Here is a 23380-nt window from a genome sequence, read left to right as displayed (position 1 = left end):
CGCAGGAAGACAGGCAGGGAGCCAAACAGGAAGGCAGGCAAGCAGCTTGCTCGCCCGCTCGCTCGCTCACTCGTCGGTGGGCCAGCTACAGAACAAAGCATTAGCGGCAACGGCCGTAGTGCATCGTATAGTAAAAGCGCCGGCACTGGTAGTAGTGGGATGGCGGGCTAAGTAGGGCTGGGCTGGGCTGGGCTGGGCTGAGCTGCTTGGCTGAACATTGTAGAGTTGCTTTTGTGCGAGTTCCGTACAGCTTGCTCTGGGCTGGGCTGTTGTAGCCTGTGCTAGGCCAGAGGGCTGTATGGCTGGGCAGGGTTCGGCTGTGTTAGCCGCTGGGTGTGCTGCTTCGCTGTCTGTGTCCCTGGCCTTTGCCTATGTCTGTATGTATGTGCCCGTGCTGCTCGGTGACCCTCACCCTCAACGCAGCGAAACTCGACCCAGACCGGGGGACCAAGTGGCGACCGAGAGACCCTCTCCCCCCTCACTCGGTTGAGAGGGAGGGAGCTCGACTCGCGCCAAGCGAACCACGACAGCGACTTGTTGGAATGGCTAAACCTCGCCTCGGGTTCGGGTGCCAGGAAAGCTTTGACTCCAGCATCTACCACCAACGCGAGCGTCGACAAAACGAGCAGCTGGCCTGGCCAACCAAAGTCTGCCACAACGTAAACAACTGGAGCTGCTGTAGTAGAAGCAGAAAAATACTTTCATAACAAGAAAATTAAACAAACCTGGCTATCACAGGTACTGCAGTAGCAAAAAGTAAGTTCCCGTAAGGCAACAACAGTATACATAGCAAAAGGTTAATCCATTAAAGAAGAAACAGACGAAGAGGAAGAAGAAGAAAAGTGGCAGGAAAAAACGCACTGGCATTTAGTTACCCAGGCTATTACCAAATTAACAGTTTACTTATTATAGTAGTAGTCAGCTAGAATCATTGCATGACCAAACAGCGACAACGAAATGCATCTGACAACCTTTTCTTTACGGTTCCTACGGTCAACCGCAACCCGTTCCAGCGATTCGGGGAAGAACGACTCAGTAAGAGAGGTCGTCTGTGTGTGTGTGCAGGTGCGAATGTGAACACCAGTCTATTGTTCGTGTCGATTAGAAGCATTACACTCTAGCTGCGACCCAGATAAAAGCATCACTTCGACCCACAAGCACTATTATGGGTCTTACACAACAACAACAACAATAAAGGATACAGTTTTTCTTGTACCTAACTGAAAATTTTTCGTACCGAATGCGATAAACCGGCAAGAACTCTGAACATCGTAGCCGTTCAACTTCCACCGATGGTCAGTGGACAACTTCTGACAACATCCTGTAACAGCATTATAATACTGCGTGCTACAACCACAGCTGAAAATACGACTGCTCCAATCGCCATAACAACTGCAAGGAGTTTGTCTACTAGAAGAAAAAAACGTGGTTTCATAGTGTCTGTTGTCTTCTCCCGTGTGTGATCAAGGATTACGTGCGGTGTTCACCACAAACATACATTCGACAACAGATTTTACTGTTGTGCCAAATGAAACAATACGGGTACTTAGGTATCTGCAAGGTGGGGGTGTCGCCGCCGCCGCCGCACCTGCTGCTGCTGCTGCTGCTGTTATTGCTGCCGCTAATGTTCAGCAGGATGGGTGCCCGCTGCGTGAACTGAACTACGTGCAGTAAAGTAGACGAAGGCCTTCGGCCGTTGTCTTGTCGGCAGCATTGTCTGAAGGGCCAGCGCGGCCTTAGTGCCTAGTATATATTCCGCTATAACATATATTTCAGTGGATCGATCGTTATCGCCACAACGGCAAAACTAATAATAACGGCAGTAGAAACAGATATGCTGCCAGCCCCGTTGTCAAGAACGGCTCAACTACGTGAACTGAGTGGGGCGCAAAAAAACGGGACATGTCGGAGGAATTAAGATATATCCCGGCGCCGTTCTGCCGCTAAGGAGGCCATTAAGAGAACGTGAAAAGCGACGGTGTTAGCAGTATCGTAACTACTGAATGAGGCCATACCACAAAGAGTTCGTCCCTTCCTGCGGAACATTTGCCTCGAACGCGTTTATTGAATCTAAACAAGAAGCAACACACATTACAGACAGATTTACACCATCGTAAGTATGAGAACATAAAAATAAGCCTCAAATTATTCTGGTTGATGTTCGCTGTTATTTTAAGAGCCACATTAGTTTTCGGAACGTCTTGTTTAATCCACGGCCAAAAATACAAGCACGTTTTGGACTTCATTAGATCGATGCGGAATATCGCTGCAAAAATGGAATAACAACGATTAGGACCGCGGCAGATGTGGCTAAAGTCAAGGCAAAAAGTCCTCAATGGAGTTTTCTAACGCGTGCCAAAAACGACCTGTTGATCAGGTCTGGAATCTTGCATACCTCGTTTGTCTGTCTGTGTGTTAAGTGTTGTCTACTATTAGGCAAACGTCAGCATTCACAAAGAGGCAAGATGAACTAGGTTTAATTACTAAGGTAGCAAGAATCAAACGGGAAACGAATAAACCGTTACCCTCGTCATCTTTTACGGTCCGAAGAATTTTCCGCAGAAAAGAAAGAATTTATCTCAGTTCAAGTCGTTGGCGAGGGCGGTGTTATCATCTTGGCTTCTTTAGTTATCCACTACTTAGACCCACTACCAGCGTAGTCTTTGACTCCGTCCGCTTCCGCCGCCATCGTCACCGCCGCATGTAGTCTGCCCATCTGTACCCCCACCAACTGTACGACTTCTCAAGAGCCTTGGACCGAAGTCAGAATCTCCATCAAATCCGACCGGCAGTGGGGTGACCGTATAGGGTTTGAACATCAGGACGAGGTATCAGCCAACGAGGAGTTGCCCTAGAAGCCTAGCTAAATCCGGTCAGTTGAGAAGAGTCGACCAATCGAAAAGCCAAGAAGACGGCCCCGTATCGCTGCGAACAACAACACCAGTCAGCCGCTGCATTCACAGTACATTAGCTGGCTGTGTCACTCAGCCAGTTCTTTACGCTTGCCTGCTGTTCCTGTTGGCCTCTGGAACAGGAGCAGCAACAGAGGACGGACTTGCATCACCCGCTAACAGCCACTGGATAGTACCCGTTGCTTATCGAGGAGGCCTTTCTGTTTAGCGGCGGCAAGGGAGGCCTTGCTCTATCAGCGCTGTGGCCGCGTGTCGGCCAGCGGTTGGCACCAGCAACTGCAGCAGCGGGAGGGAAGGAGGAAAGGGCTGTGAAAACATTATTGTTGCAGAAGCAACGACCTCACGGGCTGCCGTGGCCGTCACACAGCAAGTCAAGCAAATGCCTCTCTGGTGTGACATGATCACAGGGGCCAACTCACTGCCGTGTTTCCGCCTTCTAGCTCCCCCCATTAGAATTGTAACTGCTGCCCGTCTCGCGGTAGCCTGAGATGGCACTTCGTCATTGCAGGCCCGCGGCGATCGTCGGTACGTATTGCTGCCTTCCCATCTCAGCTGCGGCCACTGCTGAAGTCAGACGAGCGTCGCCGACCACTGCAACTCCAAACCGACCAACAACCGACGGCAAGTGCAAGCGACTACACCGCCACTAAAAAGTAGACGAAGACTCTCCCGTAGTCTGTCTATGTTCGGTGCTGTGCTGAAGCTGTCGTTATAGCTATAATAGTAACGTGCCGAACGACTACCGAACAGGCAGCACTCGCCCAGCTTCTGCTAGCATTGCCGTTGCCGCTATTGGTACAGGCGCGCTATTACTGCCGCCGCCACTGCCACCGCCGCCCATGAAACCTCAACTTGATGTCCTCAGCACGGACTTATCAGAAAGGCAATATTGAGAACGGCAACGACGACGACGAGAAGACCAGCCGTCGAAAACTTTGCCTGTTCTGCTTTACCCATTGCTGCTGCTGCTGCCGTCACTACCACGGTGGCACCAGCTGCAAGCAGCCTTTTGCCGCGCTTTTGCGGCCCCAACGCCATAACCCCATCCTTCTTTCTCCGATCCCCCAACTCAGAACTCTTCAAAAAAGCTGTGCCACTTCTGCAGACTCTAAAGGTCCTACGACTACTACAACGATCCTGACGAAACGAACAAGAAGCATCGACAGGGAGTGCTGTCACAGCAGCACTAGGAGTATTCCTCCCCCCCCCCCAACCACCCACCACCACCACGTGCTCGATCGGCCGTGGGTACGAACATCAACTTACGACCCAGAGCTAGAAAAAGTAGCAGCGGTAAAATCAAGGTTTACTACCGTCAACTGTGTAGCCACTTCAAGTCCCCTGACTGCAGTTATTATTACGACTCGTGCTGCTTCATCTACCACGTACTCGATCAGTACCGCCGTCGTTGCGCAGAATCTTACAACGACTATTGCAGGTTGACGTCATACTCAACGTCCGGACACAACAACGTCAGTCAGTCGACACTTCACGTATTGCTACGGCAGGTGTAGCAGAAAATGTTCCTTAGCTTTTCGCCGTTTCAGTAATACCCGCAAGGGTAGCAGTCGTGTTTACAACAGCGATTCAAACGGTTCGCTTAAACGGAGTTTTCCTACCTTCAACTAGCCGTCGTTCATATTGTCTACCCGAACTGCAAGCGATCAACCTGACTCTTGCGGCGGTGGGGGCGGTGGCGGTGGCGGCGGCGTAATGTGAGCATGAACGTGGTGAGAAACGTTCTACGGTAGTCGCTCAAAATGAGAGAATAAGAGGACTCGCGAGAAAGAGAGAAGGAGAAAGGGAGATAAAGGGAGAGCGAAAAGGAGTAGAAGGGAGGGGAGAAGAGGTCACCTCTGCGGCTGACGTGACTGGGTTGGCAACCCATTCGCCAGCCCAACTGCTCGGCTACTGCCCGATCCACTGTCCGGTCACTAGCAGCAGCTGTGGCGGCCGTGCCCACTGCAAGCCTAGGAAACCCAGCAAAACTGCTCACCGAAGTTGTCGATCTAAGCTGGTTATCGAGACGAAGTATTTCAAAAAGTCATTTAAAAAGTATTAGCCGAAGCTTCAAATCGGAACTGACTGACTTACTAGTGGTAAAGAGTGTGGTAAAGAGTAAAAAGTGGAGAAAGGGTCAATCAGAGCTGTGAGTAAGCTGGCCAGACAACTAGCCAGCAGTCTATCTCGTCAAGGGAAACGTAGCCAGCGGGCTTTGTCTCTACTAAGTATTCAAGGGCTGCAGAAGCCAAGAGCAAATTGAAACGATCGGAGAGGCGAAGGTTGGATAATCGGTTCGTTCTGCAGTTCAATACGGCAAAGAAATCGCAGCTACCACAGTTGGCTTGAGGTTGCGGCATGATTTGCTTAGCGGCGAAAGTGCGAGCAACCGCCTCTTTGTCAAGCTGCTACTTCAACAGTGGTCTCCAACAGCTCTCCCCTCCTCATCTGGCTCCTAAGCGAAACTAAAGTTCCTCCGAAGGTTGTCAGACGATTTTAGAACACAACACAAGCACACATAGCATGTCTATAGACAGTGGCTGGCCGATCGCGGTTCCAATAGTTCTGCTGCGATAAAGACATCAAGGCCAACGCCTGCGCTCCGGTCTTTGAACTGATAGCGCCGAAATTTCCAATATGCTACGCTTTCCGACCGATAGGAGCCGTTGACCGCTGTCAGCAGAACAGTTATAGGAACAGGTCACCTGTGAGTGCTGCCTCCGTTACTAATACGACTACAGCAGAATTCTCTCTTTTCCAGTTCTGTCTGACTCTGTCGGTAACGCGGTTCTAAAGCTAATTTCAAGGGAGGACGCTTAAAAAAAAGGAGAACTTGCCTCCACGATCTCCTTCTGTCGGCGCTTGTCTGCCGCCCTCTGACTATCTCAATCAGCTTCCGTTAAGCCACTTAAATTTATATTATGTTTCTGCTCAATATGTCTTACTCGCTATCTGCAATCCGCGATCTGCTAATACTATTGCCCTCCTGTGTCTTCTACTATTTTGTTTTTGCATGTGTGCGTCGCGTGCTCGTGCGTCTACATTAATTACATTATCGGGTCTGGATTACGCGTGACGTACACGAGCTTGCAGCGTTTCAGCTGATGGGCAACGAATCCAGAAAAGACCGGATCGTTGTCGATTGGTCGACGATCTCCTCCCCTCAGTTATAGCAGTATTTGGGAAGGAGAAAGGAGAAGGACATCAAACGAATAGTTAACCTCTTCGACTGACATTGCCTGCAAAAAAATTCATCTTGGCGACCTGAAAAGAAAGAAGCAAAACCGATTATCCTTTCTTATCCTTTGCAATTTCGGTCGATTCGTCGATTATTGGTTACCAACTAAAAATAAAAGAGAAAAGACAGTGGCCGCGGCGACGGCGACGGCGACCGGCTACAGAACCAGTGTAATACAATAGAAGGGATTCGCTGACATAAGTCATACAAGTGAAATTTAATAAGAATGTCATTGCCTCGGACGTCCTCAGAAGCGTTACCGAGTCACTGAAATGTAGTAAGGATAATATCAGAAGTAACATATATAATAATAATAACACTAAGAATAATAAATAAAATAGAACAACCTCGATAGAGGCGACGGATAGAGAAACAGCAAAACTCTTAGTACGACGACAAGTCGAAACACGCAGGCAAAATGCCGCGCTCTTTTCTTGTCAAGAAGATGAAGTATGACCCTGAATTGCACAGCGATAGGCCGCGCTGGTCTCTCGAGGAAGAGGCACCGTCAAGTCCTTCCGAGGCGGAGACCGCTCCGGCAGGAACCCACCAAGGGGGGGGGGGGCATATCCATGCAGCAGTATCGCACCCATCGGCCGCAGCGTCTGTTCCCGCAGCTACCGGCACTAGCGCGGCCACTGCCCACCATTACCACCATAACACCATAAACACGATTGCCAGCAACAATAATATAAATAGTACGAACGGCAACAACAACAATCCTGCATCGTCCTATTTCTACTCATCACAACTCGAAAAGCTTGCAGGTAAGTTGATATAAAATTGTTTAATATAAAATAAAAATTAAGATAGACGAGATGTCATGACGAAATCAAATATAATAATAAATGATCATTGTTGACGCATTTTTAGCATCGAGTGGAGAATTGTTTTCCAAAGTGTTTTACTTCTTTAAAGGCGTCATTATTGACGACCGGAAAGGCCGGAAGCTAAACGGTGGCCTACGAAATATTCCTTGAGGAAAAAGATGATTTCCCTTATGGCTATGCAGAGAATTTGATTAGCGATCTTCTTACAGGATATAGGGAGTCGCTACTGTCAATTGTGTGCGCGTTTTATGTCACGATATTCTAAAATGATGGACATCGTGACGAGTATTGCATCGACGAAACTGTGCCCTTACTCTTGCTAAAATAATATTTTTTTTTAAGACCCAAGGTTAAACAGAATGTAAAATAAAGCAAAGGTCGCCGACAGTCCAAAGGAAGCTATCTAAACCTTTCAAGATGTATTACTTGTTGTTTTTTTCGATCTTTTTTTTTTTTTTTACTGCTAATCACTCTCTTGCTGTTTTCAACGGATGCAAAGTCCCAAATTGTCGAGTGATTCTTGCCCCACCCTGACTAACAGGCTTCCAAGTTGGTGGTAGTAAGCCTTCCTCTCAGAAACGATTTTTATGCATAATATTTGTCACGTTTTTATTTGACCACGAACACAAGTGGCTATTTTTGACAGCAAGCATCGATACGCTATTCTATATTCACCACCACACGTAGCAAAGATTGGCTATTGTTTTTATCCGTACTGGCCATAATGAATCCTCATTAAACCTGCACCGGCTATAGAACATCATCGCTTATGATCATAAACACGATTTTTTTTTTGCGTACGGATATATTTCAACTTTATCATTATTTCTCATGGCAGTTTACCATCGAGCAATATCAACATCATGCTACCATTGTTGACTACTAGCTTTTACGTTAGCAAATCTTGGATCAAGTGCGTTTCATTCGCCTACTTACAGGTGGAGGTTCGCGCCCACCAATACTAACGATTCTACTATTTCGCGTAGCGTCAGCAGTAAACAGAGCCTTCCGGTATCTCTCTCTCTCTTTGCTTGTTCTTGTTGTTCTACCGCTTAAATCTGTAAATGTTGGTGTCTTTTTGTGCTAATACTTCCAAGCTGAGTTGGTCCGCCGCTCGCTAGGAGCTACCCCCTGAACTCGCAAGGGCTTAGCACGCGTAGGCCTATAGCGGTTATTTATGGCGATGGTGGTCGAGCACCACCAACATCAGCTGGCTAGCGTCCGGCTGGCTAAGCCGCATTCGTTCTTGGCTCTACAAAGTCGACGCTGATATTAGAGGCGGACGCTCCCTCTGTGTACCAACTACTTCCGAGTCCTTTGGCGGTGGCCCTTTCGGGACCGCCGACTGCCGTCCAGGCAACACGCATACTTCAGCTAAGCTCTTTATTAAGCCGCTACAGTTCTTCCGGCTGCTGCATAGGCAGCGGCAAGGCGTGTGCTGCCGTTGTGCCGGCTGACCGCTCGTTCGCTTGCCCGGCCGCTACGTAAGTGGTGTGTACTTAATTAGCTAGTAATTATCCTGCCTAGTATCGTAATATCTTACGAGCAATTTCCTTCGTCCGCCAGCCGGTGCGATAGAGAGTGACCGAAAGAAAAAGGAATCAGAAAAGAGAGTAATAAGTGTGCCAGCAAGCACTGTTTCTCCCTAGCTGAGCTTCTCCCCAGATTCCCCACGTCCCTAGTCAACCGCTCCTTGGTCTGCCACCGCTGGATGCCGTAGAACTGGCGGTCGCACTATCGGATTTGGCCGGCTTTTCTCGACCCGCTGCGATTCAGGCTCATAGGCGTCCAGCCATAGGGTAGTATGTAGGTTTGCGTTCCGTTCTTAGCTCCGTTGCGCGCCCTGGCATCCTACGTTTGCTATAGCCATATGCGGCCTTCTCTCCTCGCGGTCACAAATGATTGTTATTATTACTGTGATCGCAGAGCTCTCTTCGTACCAACATAGCAGATACAAAACTGAGCTCATGTACAGTATATACAGCAGTACCTTTATGGCCGACACAGTACCATGCTGTGGCTCCGTTACGCTTGCCCCGATGATGCCGCTGGGAATTACCAATCACGACCCACGGGTCCGCACGAGCGTCCTGATAAGCAACAAACAGGCCTTTGATAGTCTCTCTTTATACTTTTGGTGCATTCCCTTTCCGCATCGTGTTCCTCGCTCGCCAGCGAGAGACGTGTGTGCTTGCCGCGAAGGCAGCTTCAATAATAGCTTTCAATAATGGCTTCTATCCTTACCCCGCGATTTGGCTATCGAAAAACAAAATACGTCGCAGTAAAGGGAAACGGGCCATTCGACGAGAAAGTTTGACAAGTATACATGTCCGCATGCCCAGAAGCCTATGAATATGTATTACATTTCAAATAAAATGGAAAAACTTTTAGGTAATTAGAAATAACGTGTAAAAGTTCTTGTCGAAACGAAAACCGGGACAAGTTAGATGAAGGCAGTTGGGCGTAAACTTAAACCTTACCTATTAAGATTTAATGTCATAATGCAATGACTTCCTTGTCATTGACTAAACAAACCTCTTTGAACTATACTCTTAGCCAATACGTTATTGATTGTGCGCTGATTTATCTAAAGAAACAACGGCGTAAACGCCATGTTTAAAAATGATTGCTCACATATTGAAAACGACGGGCCTATTTAATTTGCAGATACGCAAAAAGCTGCCATGCATCAATATGCACAGCATCATAATATATCGTTTATACAAAAAGCTAGTGCTAACTACAAAAGTAAATTTCAAGGAAATTGGCTACGATAAGTCAATGTGATCCAATACGAGACAGATCATCATACCTTCTTGATTTCTTGCCACGATAAGGTTCTATCCGTTCTGCTTGTTTGTCGCTTTCTTCTGAATCGTTGCCCAATTTCGTGAATCATCCTGCTCCATTGGAATGGATAGTTTCTGCAAACAGGTCGGAGACAACCTTTCTTCTTTCTTCGTTTCGAAGTATGAACCTTCATCTCTCAGTTAGCGAAAGCTGTCCATAACTCAGCTAGCAGTGGTCGTCAATATTGACACACATGCCGCTGTATTCGAGGCGAATCTACGCATAGTGCTGCAGTACCATAGTTAGAAGCATCAACGTTTATGGACTAAGCTGACCAGCCGTACGCCGATAACGTGAGACTGGACAGAGATGCAGAATAGCGCCAAGGATAAATATCTGGCACGATGTACTACCCGCATGAAACTGGTACGGCATTGTGCCCTCGGTGTTCATGATCGGTAGCGGCAGTAGATCGTACTGCATATAATATGCTCAAGGACTGGTCAGAGATGTCGATCGTGTGCGTTAGCTGCTCCATTGGTCCTGCGTCGAATCACAGCATTATGGGCCAGCGGATACTGATAGTGCTTGGCTGGTCAGTCAATAGCGGCAACTAAAGCCGATATTTGTTTCTTAGTTGAACATGTGCGACTCGGTATAAATGTGCACAGCAGTCAATGAGTAGGTATATGGCTGACCGGCTGTTTGTGTAGGTGTATGAATTCCTTCTGCTTATTGTGTTCCCCTATAGAGCATATATGACACGATATACCAACGGTGATCTATGGGCAGTTGCAGTTGGTCAGGGGGCGGGCGGGGGGGGGTCTTACAATACAAGGCGATTTGATATGGCAGTTTGTGTTTGTACTCTGATCTGATGTACTTCTGTTGTGTAAGAGGCAGAGCTACCGAATGACAGAACAAGCTACCAACCGCACGGCATCTGGATTACTTGGTAGTACTACGGTTGAGTGAAAGTCTTCAGCAGAAGGGAAAAAGGCAGGGCTAGTGCGAGGGTTTCGATGTATCTGTATGTGTACATGAAGCGAGTTCGAGACGTGTCCAACGTGACGGGATCAGCACCGGCTTAAGTTCAGCACCGCTGCTCTGACCTGCCTGCACTACTTAGGTAAGCGGGTACGCCATAGCAGTACTACGGTAACAAGCTAGTTGGTGACTGACTAACCGGCCAACGAGGGCCGACATAGCAGGGTCATCTAGGCAGGGCAAGGAGGCCTAGCGAGGCATTCAGTGTAGTAGTTCAAGACAGCTGAACTGATGTCGGCGGCTAGAGCGGGTGACTGAGAGGTTGAGCCCGGAAATACAGCTCCATTCGATCAGCCATCGTTTGCCTAAGTCTCTAAGTGAGCTGACGGTGAGAGGCCGCAGACGGGGCAGATCCGATGGATTGTGCTGTCGACCAACAATGGTTCTATTTGGGTTTACTTGTTTAAAACTGCTAAAACGAATCGTCTATACGCATGCCAATGATGTTCTCTAATATGGGAAAGAGATTTTGTGAAGCTTGTACTTATCGAGTAGACTCGTGTTCAGCCTCGTCGATATTGCTGATCAAGCATAGGTAAGCTCGAAGCGGGTAAAAATAGGGGCCCGCACAAGGGCGGACGCACGGTATACATATAGGCGCAGATTTGACGACAGACCAAAAATCAAAGGATCTCGTTGATGACAGTGAAGCTGCTCAGTTTCAACAGAGAAAAAATAACGCAATTATCAATGCAAGGCCTTTATCACGGGTTTATTTTGCTTACCGCAAGGGATTTTCTCTGTGTTCATGAGATCCGTAAAGCCAGATTAAGTAGGCTGTTGGCTGTCGATTACCTGTCACACCATGCTAAGCCTATATAATATTCAGGGGATTTTCCATTAGATATTCAAATATCGACGTCATTACTAAATCCGTATTATTTTCGCTCTTCAACCGCACCGATTTCGTTCATTGATCGCGCCATACTTAATGACTAAGTACAATTATTTATTGCACGATATGTACTCGTGATGGCGCTTCTCAAGTGCAAATTCTACTTGTACAGACCAGTTCTTTGGACGTATTTGTCGCTTGTTATAGTCTCAGCGTTACGGGTTTCCTTAGTCATAGCTGTCTGATTCATTCGTTTTGGCTACGTCGTACTAAGAAAGATTGGTATGCAGCGGCAACGAAAGCATCGGATGAAAATGGTACAGAGCGATAGTGGTCAGGCACGACCTAGGGTTAGACCAGTGGGCACAGCCACCGCCCGTTATCGTCTGGTGTGCGCTACGTCGTTTGCCAAGATGGCGGCCGATGGGTCTTCCATTGCCTCGGTGTTCCAGTAGGTCGATGTTCTTGTCGATGTTCGTTAACCAATGCTCTGAGTTTGTCCCGGCTCAACGGACTTGTTCCTGCAAACTCAACTGACCATCGCCACGGCCGTCATTACTACTTATTACCACTGCGACGACGACGATGATGACGGCGACGACTAGTTTTCGTTCGCGTAGTAAAAATAGAAGCTAGGTGCTCTCGCAATGGCAGAAAGTTAGTAAGGGGAGATAGGGACATCGACGGGCCTTCTGCTGCCCGGCCTGCGAGATCGCCATCACCTAAATGCTACACAGAGTTGCGAAGCGCGCTCTGACCTGCTTTTACGCAACTGTTTTAGCTTTGCTATGGTAGCCATGAAAGTAGCACGGCAACAGACAAAGGAGGCGCTGCCAGCACCAACAGTCAACGACACACTCTGGCTCGATAAGCCGAGTTGAAATTCAAACCAGAACCAGTAATGTCAAAGTGATAGAGAGAAACACAGGGCGTCTGAATATTATTTTGACGGGCCCTTTTTTTCGCTTACCCTTTCAAAGCGAAGAGCGGCAGGAAGCGGTTTCGCCCAAGGCGAAAGCGACCGTTATGCGCTTCATCTCGTCCCCGGCCTGCTTTCTACCTCTTGTCCTTCTTCTCCGTTTTGTTCCCTCAGCCGCAAGCGTCGAGGCAGCAAAAAAGAAGAATCCTCGGATCTATATATCCTATAATGAATGATATGATATTTCTATGGGGTCGTCACGCGATTGTTAACGCTATGGGATAGGTAGAAGGTTCTTCTATTTCTATCACAGGTATAGGACACAACTCTTTCGATACAGGTACCGCCACTCCAAGAGAAGGCTAGAATAGTAGAGTGAGACGGCCTCGAGCATGACAAAGCTTCGCGTTGCTGTTACGTTCGATGGTATCTATCAGCCTCTAATATATACAGGTAATAGTGCTCATTGGCAGCATCGGCCGCCGCAGAACATCCAAGTCACCGTTATGCATACAATTACTATAAATCATTGATCATACCCACGGATGTTTTGTCTTAAATTGTCATAATCATACGAACATACTGTGTACTACAAAACATGTCATCAAGGTAGTATTTAAATAAAAGGAAGTGAAGTGAACCGGAGTACACAAGGCACATTCGCAAATGAAACCCTGTATCGCCCATCCCATGCTGATTGACGCAGAAAAAGGTCCTCGACGAATTTCGACTCACATAGGTGACATGCCTCCATCTCGCCAAACTGTGTTACCTTCTATGACTGTTGTGCTATGACCAGCCTGTCTATCCGACTGATTGAAGCTTCACGTGGTTCCACTGAACAGAATTCACTGCCCAGTGCAGCGTGCCACTGCTGCGCTCGCGTACCGCATTGCCATTGAGCCACCCCATTGTGCTAACCAATGGTCCGAAGGATCGGAATACACCGTTAGTGGCATGATGACAAGTCAGGCTGCGACCCGTTTATTCGTTGTTCCAAGCGACACAAGTTCCCTTTATCAGTGCATTGGCTCATGCTAAAGCAGGCACGAGGGCAATGAAACGGACGGAATGGGTGGTCTGCTCCCGTCGCCGGCGCCGCCAGACCGTCCCTAGGTCAATCAGAATGAGCTTATCGTAATATCTATTAACTCTCCCCTATCTGCGTAGTCTTTGCTGGTCAACCGGCCTAACGGCTGAGAATGCAAGAATGTACGATACAAGCAGGTTCTCTGACTAGTCTACTGGCCGTCGATTGACGCTCACACAAGTCGGCGGCAGAAGCACTGGCGTCGGCGAGGTCTGGAGTTAACAGTCGTGATCTGTTGTCTGCTTCTTTCGTGTGACTGGGAAAAAAAACAGCTACAATTGTGGTTCGGTTTGATGCTGAATGCAAACGCGCTTGCCTTTTTTACGCCAACCAATCTACGTAAGATACCGTGTACAGTGTACAAGGTATGCCACAATCCCTCGATTTGCTTAGTTTCTGCGCCCACTCATTTACCTACGAATTTATCCCAAAGTAACGTCCTGCTTTGTCACTCTTTATCGTTTCCTTCGGTGCATCGCGCGAACCAGTAATTCTATGTTGTATTTTATGCAACCAATTTAAACTGAAACCCTTGCTTTCGCTTTCTATACCAGGAAAATAAATCATACAAATCGTAGACAATTTTATCCCAGAGATAATCCCGTTGCTCATAGACGATTCGTAGATCTCTGAGGCTCATTAGACATCTGGAGTGGTGAACCTAACCTAAACGGGCCGGTTTACTGATTTAGCTGGTTACTTTTGCTGTCGGCGAATGTCCGTCGAGGACTAACATACATCACGTACACAATTAGATCCCCTAATGCAACGCAACTGCTGTAGGATGGGGAGGTAGTACGGTACACGTAGGGGTGTCGAGGGACGGACGTCTGTGAAGAAATGGCCCAGGGATGCAATGGATTTCATAGGAGACTGGTCACTGAATCGTTGAAGGTAAAATTGCCTTTGTGGTTTCCCTGGTCACATAAAGAGCCTAACGCAGTAGCGGGAGTAGGTGGGTCAGCTGGCTAAGCGGCTGATCAAAGCAAAGCGAAGAGGGGCAACTCAAGCGAGAAACGGGGCAACTGCTAGACCCCACGTCCATAATTGCCTGAGACAGGCAAACATGAGCATCCATCTCAAAGCGATTTAAAGCGGTCAGAGACCTCCAGTCGGTTCAATGCAGTTATAGCAAAAAACACGACACAATAACGGCACTGACGAAGGCAAAACCATCGTCATCAGCAACCAGACGGGGCCTATGATGGGCAAGGGCGACCAATCGTTAAGCGATCGGCAACCCGATTGAGAAAACGAAAACGTATTGTAGTATCGATCTTGTATGGAGTCCAACTAAGTTTTTCGAGCAATGTGTTTGTATATATGGCTGAACTCATTTGTCTGTAACCTGTGTGGGTGGCTAAGCTGTCATTTCCTGCAGCCTAGCATCGAGCACTCTTACCACCTACTATCACTGCTTCGGTCGTATTACGCTTGTGAACCACAACTGCCAATCAGCTGCTGCTACCATGGTGTGAAGTCGTGTAGAGGTTTTATCTGTTAGGAAAGAAAGTGCCAGTGTGTAGCCCTAGTCAGCCTTCGCTACGCCGATGAAAGGCGGTAAGTCTCTTAGGGTGATTTAGCACTGCTACCAGCAGCAGTTAGCGGAGATATCAGATGTATCATAAGCGGGTGGAAATGGTATGCTTTTTCAAACAGAACTTTTTGATCTTCTATGTAGTACCGTCGCTAGATGTGGGCCTAGCGATAAACAGTTAAAAACATTTACGTTGTGCACCATCAGATTTTTATCTGTGTACTCAATGAAGCTCATGAAGCATCTATTCAGTCTGCTGGTTGTTGAGAGGCTTCGACGTTTTCGGACAACCGCACAAAAGACTGACATAGTAAAAGATAGCTGCTATTCGTAAGTTGTAGCAATATTTGTCGGGTATCAGGGGTAGGGGATGACTCCCCGTGATATCTCGCTGGGTAACGTATTTGGCTAGCAATTTTAGGGACACGCGATGGTCGAGGCTCGAACGCGGGCATGGACACACCTCGTTCCGTGCTGGGAGCCAGCCGTCTGACGTGATACCTAACAGCGCTAGCGAGCGTAGCACTCGAACATAAAGTATTGTATTGGGAAAAACATTTGAAGCGGTGGATAAGATACCCATTAGGACAAACATCCCGTCAAAGTTTTCCTTAGTTGTAACTCACCAACCTCTCTATGTTTCGAACGTTACATCCGATGTCGCCGTCAAATATTCCACGGCCGGCCTTGAGCACGAAATATGGTATGTTTATGCCCGAATTCGAACCTAGACCACAGCGTACTAGTAGGCCCCACTTCGTTGGTGTGAAACCCTGTACACAGTTGATCCTGACGGACTAGCACCGTCTAGCTATTTAGTTTATTTAGGTCAAGTCAGACGTTTGATTATCGGTAGACCGTAGGGTAAACTTGATTTAACAAATATACCTGAATAGAAATACTACATCACATATGGTCGTTCCCAAGCAGTGGATGTTCAGTAACTGCAAATAGCTAAAGAAATATGAGGTATCCCTGTAGCTATCGCTAGCGACCAGACAATTCAAAATAGGCACACGAATTGCACAGTATTAAGACTTTGATATAGGGCACGCATGACTAAAAGTCATTGACTAGTTGAACGAATGATATTACATATAAGCTTCTCTGCGATATTGTACGTATCAGGCCTGAGTGTGAAGTGTAATATGTGAAGGTTAAACGATATATCTTGACATAGTCGACTTTATACTAGTATGTATTTCCATATTTTTCATTATACAATTAAGTGAATAGGGAAAAAAATCTATGATCTCCTTCGGCATGTTACGATAGGTCTAATGATAATTAACTGTTGTTTCCTTTAGGTGATGACAATTGGTTAGTTGTGCAGAAAAAAAAAAGATCCAAAATGGAAGATACGCCTACCGATAAGCATGATATAGTAAAAACAGCACACTCCATCGTAGCACATCGGCACAAGTTGCTAGGAACTAACGACCCAGTAATGTTGATGATTTCGTCATGCTGTCGTATATGTACTTTGTTTTATCAACTGCTGATACTGGGTCAGCTTAAGCTATGCTATAACACAACGAAGTTGTTTTTTTAGTTCTAGTAATAGCAATTAATTAGAATAGGTTACCTGATCAATTTATCAAAAACAACACATATAAAATGAAGAGCATGTGTGTACCCGCTTTCTCATGGGGAACCTTCATGCAGAGTGAAAATCCGATGTTAATACTTGTCGAGTTCGACAGATAAGTGTGACTTTAATAAACCAATAGGTGTTGCTCCAACTGAGCGCGAATATATTAATAGTAATAATAATAATTTGCAATGAACTTAACAGTCTGATCAAAACTGAAAATGTTAAAGAAGCCACAAAGCAGCTTCAATCATATGTAGTGTCTATTAAGAATGTTTGGCCCATTTCATATCGAACCGCCATTGACATGCTGTTGTCTGAAACTGCTCTATACGAAGACGATGAGCTCTACTTCACCATTTCTGACCTTACTAAGTGCAAAGTCTTTCTACGATCCCTCTGTCCGCAAACTTGAATTTTGTCAGTGCAATCTATGGAGCTCTGGACGAGTATGCCATAGGATAGGCCTAACTTGAATGCGAATAAAAATGGTATCCAGGTCGTTAAATGCCTGCAGGCAGGCTCCACAACGTTAACGGTATGGCACTGCATCTCTTCGGTTACCGGAAGAAGCAAAAATGCGCAGCTAGGAGGCCCGACCCTGGACTGCCTAAGGGCCGCTGACTGACCGACAGCATACCCATTCGGCAGAATCAGCCAAAGGATTCTCGGGGAATGGAGGGCGCCAGGAGGCAGTGAATCTCGGCTCTCTCGTTTTGGGTGAAGAAAGATGGGGTGAAAACATAAAAATGATTAACTCGCTTACGCGTGCCAAAGGGAACAGAAAAGGGGAAGCACCTGACACAGCGGCATCGGCTCTCAGGATACGTTCTTACGCGGTGAACGTAGGGCGTCTCCAACGAGACATAGGCAGGAAGCGGTTCCAGAAAAGTGCAGGTGAAACGCATTCGAAGTCCTGGAACGACCATTGGGGAATGGAAATGGATAAAACCGTTTGATAACTCCGATGTCACCGACCGGCAACGACTCCAGCCTCATCGTAGAGCGACCGTGGTAGGGTCCGGGACGTCCTCGTCCAACTTTCCGGGCTCTTCGCCAAACTCCTTTCCCGATGACCCGTCATCCCATCGCTGCAACTGAGTGGGATCACTCTAGTTTGTATTTGTGTCGTTACAGTGGGTCGTCATGCCATCGCGGGGTCTAAGGGAATGCACAGCAGACCCAGGCATTAGAAGAGTATCTGTTTCTTTGCCACCCCAGGCTCTAGAGTCGCCATCGCCCTATGAGAGGACGTCTTTCCCCGCTTTCTCTCGCGCACCCGAACTTCTGCTTTCCTGCGCAGCAGCTACTCACTTGTTTAATAAGAACGGAATTTACGCAGCGTGGTAGCCGCTACTGCTCTGACGGGTATGCGCTGTTTGCTTGCTGACGTAACCTGAAAATTAACTTGGATCTTTAGTTTGTGGTAACGAGAAATAGATATAGGGCGTGCTTGAGCGTCGGGCCGAAGGGGGCCCGACCAGTCGGCAGCCTGCTGCCGCATTCATTTTATTGTCGAAAGCGTGCATGCCACCTATCTTTCTCACAGCCTAAGCGTAAGCAAGTCTGTTGGTGCAGTTCACTTAATTTCGGTGATATTGAGGATTGAGCACTGACTTCAGCCGTCGCTCCTCCGTAGCAAAAAGGGGGAAGAAGTAGAAGTTGTCGAAATAAACTCACCGTTTTTTTTCCAATACGGGTTGGGACTCAAGTGGGTTAGAAAGGGACGGAAGCGGAAGAAGTGATGCAGTGGACGGTGTAAAGCAAAAATGAGAGAGAAGTAGCGAAAGGAAACTAAGTTGAAAAAAATACTTGTCTTGTAAAAGAGTCGTGTTTGTTACCGCTGCGAGCTTGAAGTCGCAGGAATTTTTAAAGCTTGCTTTGGATAGAAAGATCCACTAGCTTTACTTACCTCATCTCTCCTAATGACAAATAAAATATAGGTTTAGCAAAATCAGACTCATAGATTATGGCTAAGGCTTAAAGGCTTCTCGCATATATTCAACTGAGTTCGATTCCATAGATTGAGCAGGACGTTCATGTGCATGCTCTTACGACAAAACGTCTAAGGACAATATCTGTAGCATACATATTTTTCTAAAAATATATTTCTAAGACGTTGTTTAGATTTAAGTATATTATGACCTAGGCAGGAAGTAAAATTACCAAGCAATAGAGGCGATTATAAAAACGGAAGTTTTTTTGTTTTTTTTTTATAGGGCTACCCCATTTTCTTGCAGCCCTTTTAAATAAAGTCCTTCGTACTATAGGAAGCCTGTTTGTTTCGGTGTATCCATCTTCTTCTCCTGCCCCTCCTCGCTCCGTAGCCCGATGATCAGGAAGCCCCGTATATCAACATAGAATAGATTTAAGAGGAAACAGACTGTCCTATTGGCCGGCTCTACCATATCTCACGGTAAAAGTGATATAGCAAGCCTTTTCACTAGGTCTAAATAGCCATCGATTTTCACGGAAATCTCTGACGGTCGCTGCGCCGCTCGCAGTTATCGGGGAGTTCTGGCTTAAGAACAATATGTATGTATCGCCAACAACAAGGTCTAAACTAGCGCTTACGTGAGAGTCATTGGGACATAAAAAGTCTTCGTCCCATCTGTAGATCTTAATGGAGATCAACATTGAACTATTCGGCACTAAAATATTACAGGACCAAGCACACGGAAAGTAAGACGCAAAGAGCAAAACCTAGCTGGCGCTCAGTTCCACTGAAGCGCTCAATTGTTGCTAGTCGTAGAGGAGAGAAGAGCATCCTGCGAATGGACGTCGGCCGACAAAAGAGTGTAGGCTTGAAGGCCGTTAAGCCTTCCCATGTGCCTTTTTACACACACTGCTCCCCTACTACACATTGCTTTCCTCCTGCTTGCTCCTTATAACTGCCTCCCATAACCCACCACTTTAGCCTCGTTTTCCAGATTCCCCCTACTGCTTCAGCATCTTTTTACTGATAACGAGCAATAGCGATACGGACGCTTACTGACTGACGGTTAACCAAACATCGCTTCTTCGTCCTTGATTTCGTTGCAACCCAGCCTAAAATAAGTCCGAAACAGCGCAAACATGCTAAGTTTTGTCTTTTCTTCGTCTCTCTCTCTGACAGTTCAGTCACAAACGCCGTCATAAGCGTACACTCGACGCTTCCGTTCCCCTACTCACTACTTCGCCAATACCCCAGCCTCGCCTCTCCTACCACATCCACCGTTCTACAGACAACAGCAACCGATTTCGTGTTTTCGAACGGACATTGGCTTTTGGAACTTCAACTAGAACAACTTTATATTGTTCGTACGACACCGCTCCGCTGGATATTGCTCTTTACACTCGGCAGGTCTGGACCGCGTTGTCCCCAGGACCAGGCAGCTAAGCCACCCAGCGGTCCCCATGGGGTCGTACTTCGCGAGCGAGGGCGAACTGAAGTGACAGCGGCAGTATCATTGACGGCGCTAACGGCGGCAGGGACGGTGTATGGGCTGCTTTTATACAGACACGCCCTTCTAAATTCTGCTGGCGAAAAAGCTGCTCCATGCGGAGCCCCAAATAGCTGTCTAGTTTACCACAACTTCTACCGTCGCCCTCACTACCCCATTAACTACCACTAGCACTAGTTACGCTTGATAGCTGTTTGGTTTCGTAATATATTCTTTTTTCTCGTCCTGCTTTTTTTTTTTTCATTTCTTAACTGTGATGGCTCTATGGTTGCCCCTCACAAAGCAGAAAGAAGGCGCTCCGTAGAAGAACGACGTGGCCTCGGCAGGAACGACTAGCAGTGAGTACCAATAGTATACCAGTGTCGGTCGCAGAGATTCAGTTGCGTTTTGTTGTAGCGCTAGTGCCTCGGTGAAGGGGTTGGATAAGGTTGTGCGGAATGGGCCGCGCCGGGTAGAAATGTGTTGGCGTCTGCGCCGCTGTGTTGCTGCTTGCGCTACGTGGCCGCCGCGACTTGAAGAACAGAAGCTTATACATAGACAGAAGCCAAGCTCAAGCAAAGCCAGGCACAGCCGTTCCCGTAATGTAGTTTTTGGCGTAATCAATTATCTAGAGCTGGAAATGTAAGATAAATAGATGCCACACATCGGACCCTCCACGCATGCCGTATTCGTCGTCCCTTGCCCCGACACTTTCCATTGAGCTTCCTTTTTTTTCCTATGACTCCGTTTTTGACAATCGCCCCTGTATGCGGGAGTAGTTGGCTCGGCTTCCGTTACTCATTCGCCAGGCAGGCAGTATGCGGCGTGGTGGTTTGCTGGAGCACCATTGCTGGGCCAGATCCAGCCTGTAAGGCGTGCTGGCTCTTGATGATGTACCACACATCACTAGTTATTGCCACACTGCCGTCGTCGCCACAGCAGGCGCCGTTGTTGTTAGCGTTTGGCTGTCGGCTAAAGGCTGCCTCCGATGTCCTCTGGATGAGACGCTGCAGGACTTCTGAAGAAAGTTGCCTCTTTCGACAGCAAACCAGACGACCAAGCACCGGAGCAGACAATCATTGCGTCTATCGAGCGGCCAGCCGCTTGTGGGTCTGTGAACCTGAAAGTCGGTCTGCCGTCCAATCAACAGTAAAAAACAATAACGCGAATCACTTCGTAATGGATGGTCCAATGAACGGTTGGACAGACGAACAAACAGGATGAGCAAAGACCCCACGACCGGGTAAGTAAGCGGCCAAGGTCCTACTGCTTTATTAGAGAGTTATCTACAGAAGAACTGCTGAGCGAAATAGTCGGTCGGTCAATTTGTAAAGATCAGTACCACTCGTTCGATGAATCTTGCAACTTGGGTGCACTTTTTTGCGATTCTCATAGTACTGCCATAGCTGGCTGCTCTTTTGTTTTTGTAGCCGCCGCTTTTGCCGCCTTCATCCAGTAAACAGGCTACAGCATTGCCATCGTGCCAGCGCGTGCAAATAGCAAGCACGCAATCGATAACCTCTAGTCCCTAGATGTTATTCTTCTGTGTTCTCTGTTGTCGAAGGATTTATCTTGTTCTCAACATTATGACTACATTCCGAAACGATGTTGTCGCGGATGCCTCGTTTACCACATGTCCGACGAAATTGCCTGAGCAGAATGGCAAATGAGGCAAAAAAAAAATCGCGAGAGTGGAAACGAGAAATCAAGAGAACTTTGGTTGTATAACTATTTCTCCAATTGAAGTTTTTCCTCAGACACATAGATTAAGTTTAAAAACATGGTTTTACGCTGTCAAAACGATAATACGTATGTCTGTAACTGATAAAATTACATATATAGGGTCTATAAATAAAAAGACGCGCTATCGAACATCGTCATTATGATCATTTCTATCATAATCATGTTTTGCCGTTGCCTTCGGAGGGTAGACGCGTAGTTGCCAGACAATGCACAGGAACTGAAGACATGATTTCTTTTACACATCCAGCACTGTGGGGATGCAACAGTACTGCCACCGGATCCGCAACTTGTGAGGCGGTGTTCCTATCCACTAAACACAAACATCCATCGATACCATCTGCACGTACGGTCGTCGCCGTTAGCCTAAAGTATGGATGATCCCACAGGCTGTCCCTGGACGCCCCATCTTATTGAGCCATATCGCCCGAAGGCTATTGCTACAGCTAGCTAATTAGGCCGAAGACTTTGAGTTGGCTGACGGGCAATGGACGAAAGGGAACGGTTGGATGCTGTCTCTCAATCTATAGCTACAGGCCGGAAGGCTGGCACACCACACAAAGCGTCATCGTTACCGGTCCCCATCGACTCGTCCACCCTCATAGTCAATAGATCTCCCTTACTCGCTATCGTTGCTTCGTGTTGGCATAAATGAGCAATGATCGCCTATGTTAGCTGACATCGATCGACGACGTCATAGTGAGCAGTCAACCACCCGCAAGGAAGGCAAAAGTGGCGGGGGTTATGAGCGTCTATGGTCCGGCTGAAAGCTAAATGCCAAATGTGTGCCTGTGCTTGAGTGTGATTATAATGTCGCATAATGTACCGCCCCCTCCCCCGCCAGCGACCAGTGAGGCTCAGATCTGCCACTAGTCTTCGCGTTCGCTGCGCCTGACTGCTGTATCTCATGATAACATGTTATCCCAATGACACCTCACTTAACCTCGCTTGTGACAACCCGATGATGTCTCTATAGCTGCTAAATCGAGAGATAGTTGCTGTTGCATCTCTATATTGTCTATCTGACTCCACGGAGCTATCATGTACGACAACGATAACTATTTGTACACAAACGAATAGGGAGATTCTACATACGCTTCTGTATCCTTATTACTGGGATCGTCGTACTAAGATAAGGTCAGACCGACTGAAGGAAGGGCCACGCTGCATCTTCTACATCATTGACATCAACGAGAAGAGGAGATCAGCCTGGACAGAGGTGATGAGGGAAAACGATGAGCGAAGGTTTGTTTTGTCGAACGTTAGCTTTCCTCCCACTGGCTCACGATTCAGTTGACTTCATCCAACAACGGGCTAATAGGAGGCAAGGGATGCCACAGACATCCGGCAAATTGCAAAAGCTTAAGGAGACCAGTCTGAGTGTCAGTTTTGCCAGAGTAAAACAAAGGTTGTGTCCGATAAAAGGACC

At 47.3% G+C, this 23380-nt stretch overlaps 1 protein-coding gene across 1 annotated transcript in view; it reads left to right on the top strand.

Moving 5' to 3' along the window:
- Nucleotides 1–320: 320 nt before the first annotated feature.
- Nucleotides 321–23380, top strand: part of LOC111249488 (uncharacterized) — a 69462-nt gene continuing 46402 nt past the window's right edge. Inside the window, exons 1-2 of the mRNA XM_086987721.1 lie at nt 321–756; nt 1014–6917. Coding sequence (XP_086843847.1) covers nt 6569–6917 — 349 coding nt within the window. The 5' untranslated portion in view covers nt 321–756; nt 1014–6568. The remainder of the gene's footprint in view (nt 757–1013; nt 6918–23380) is intronic.

Source organism: Varroa destructor, unplaced genomic scaffold (genome assembly GCF_002443255.2).
Source record: "Varroa destructor unplaced genomic scaffold, Vdes_3.0 BEIS01000004.1, whole genome shotgun sequence".
Classification (NCBI taxonomy): Eukaryota; Metazoa; Arthropoda; class Arachnida; order Mesostigmata; family Varroidae; genus Varroa; species Varroa destructor.
Note: the sequence above shows the minus strand (reverse complement) of the source record. Positions and strands in the feature narration are given on the sequence as shown.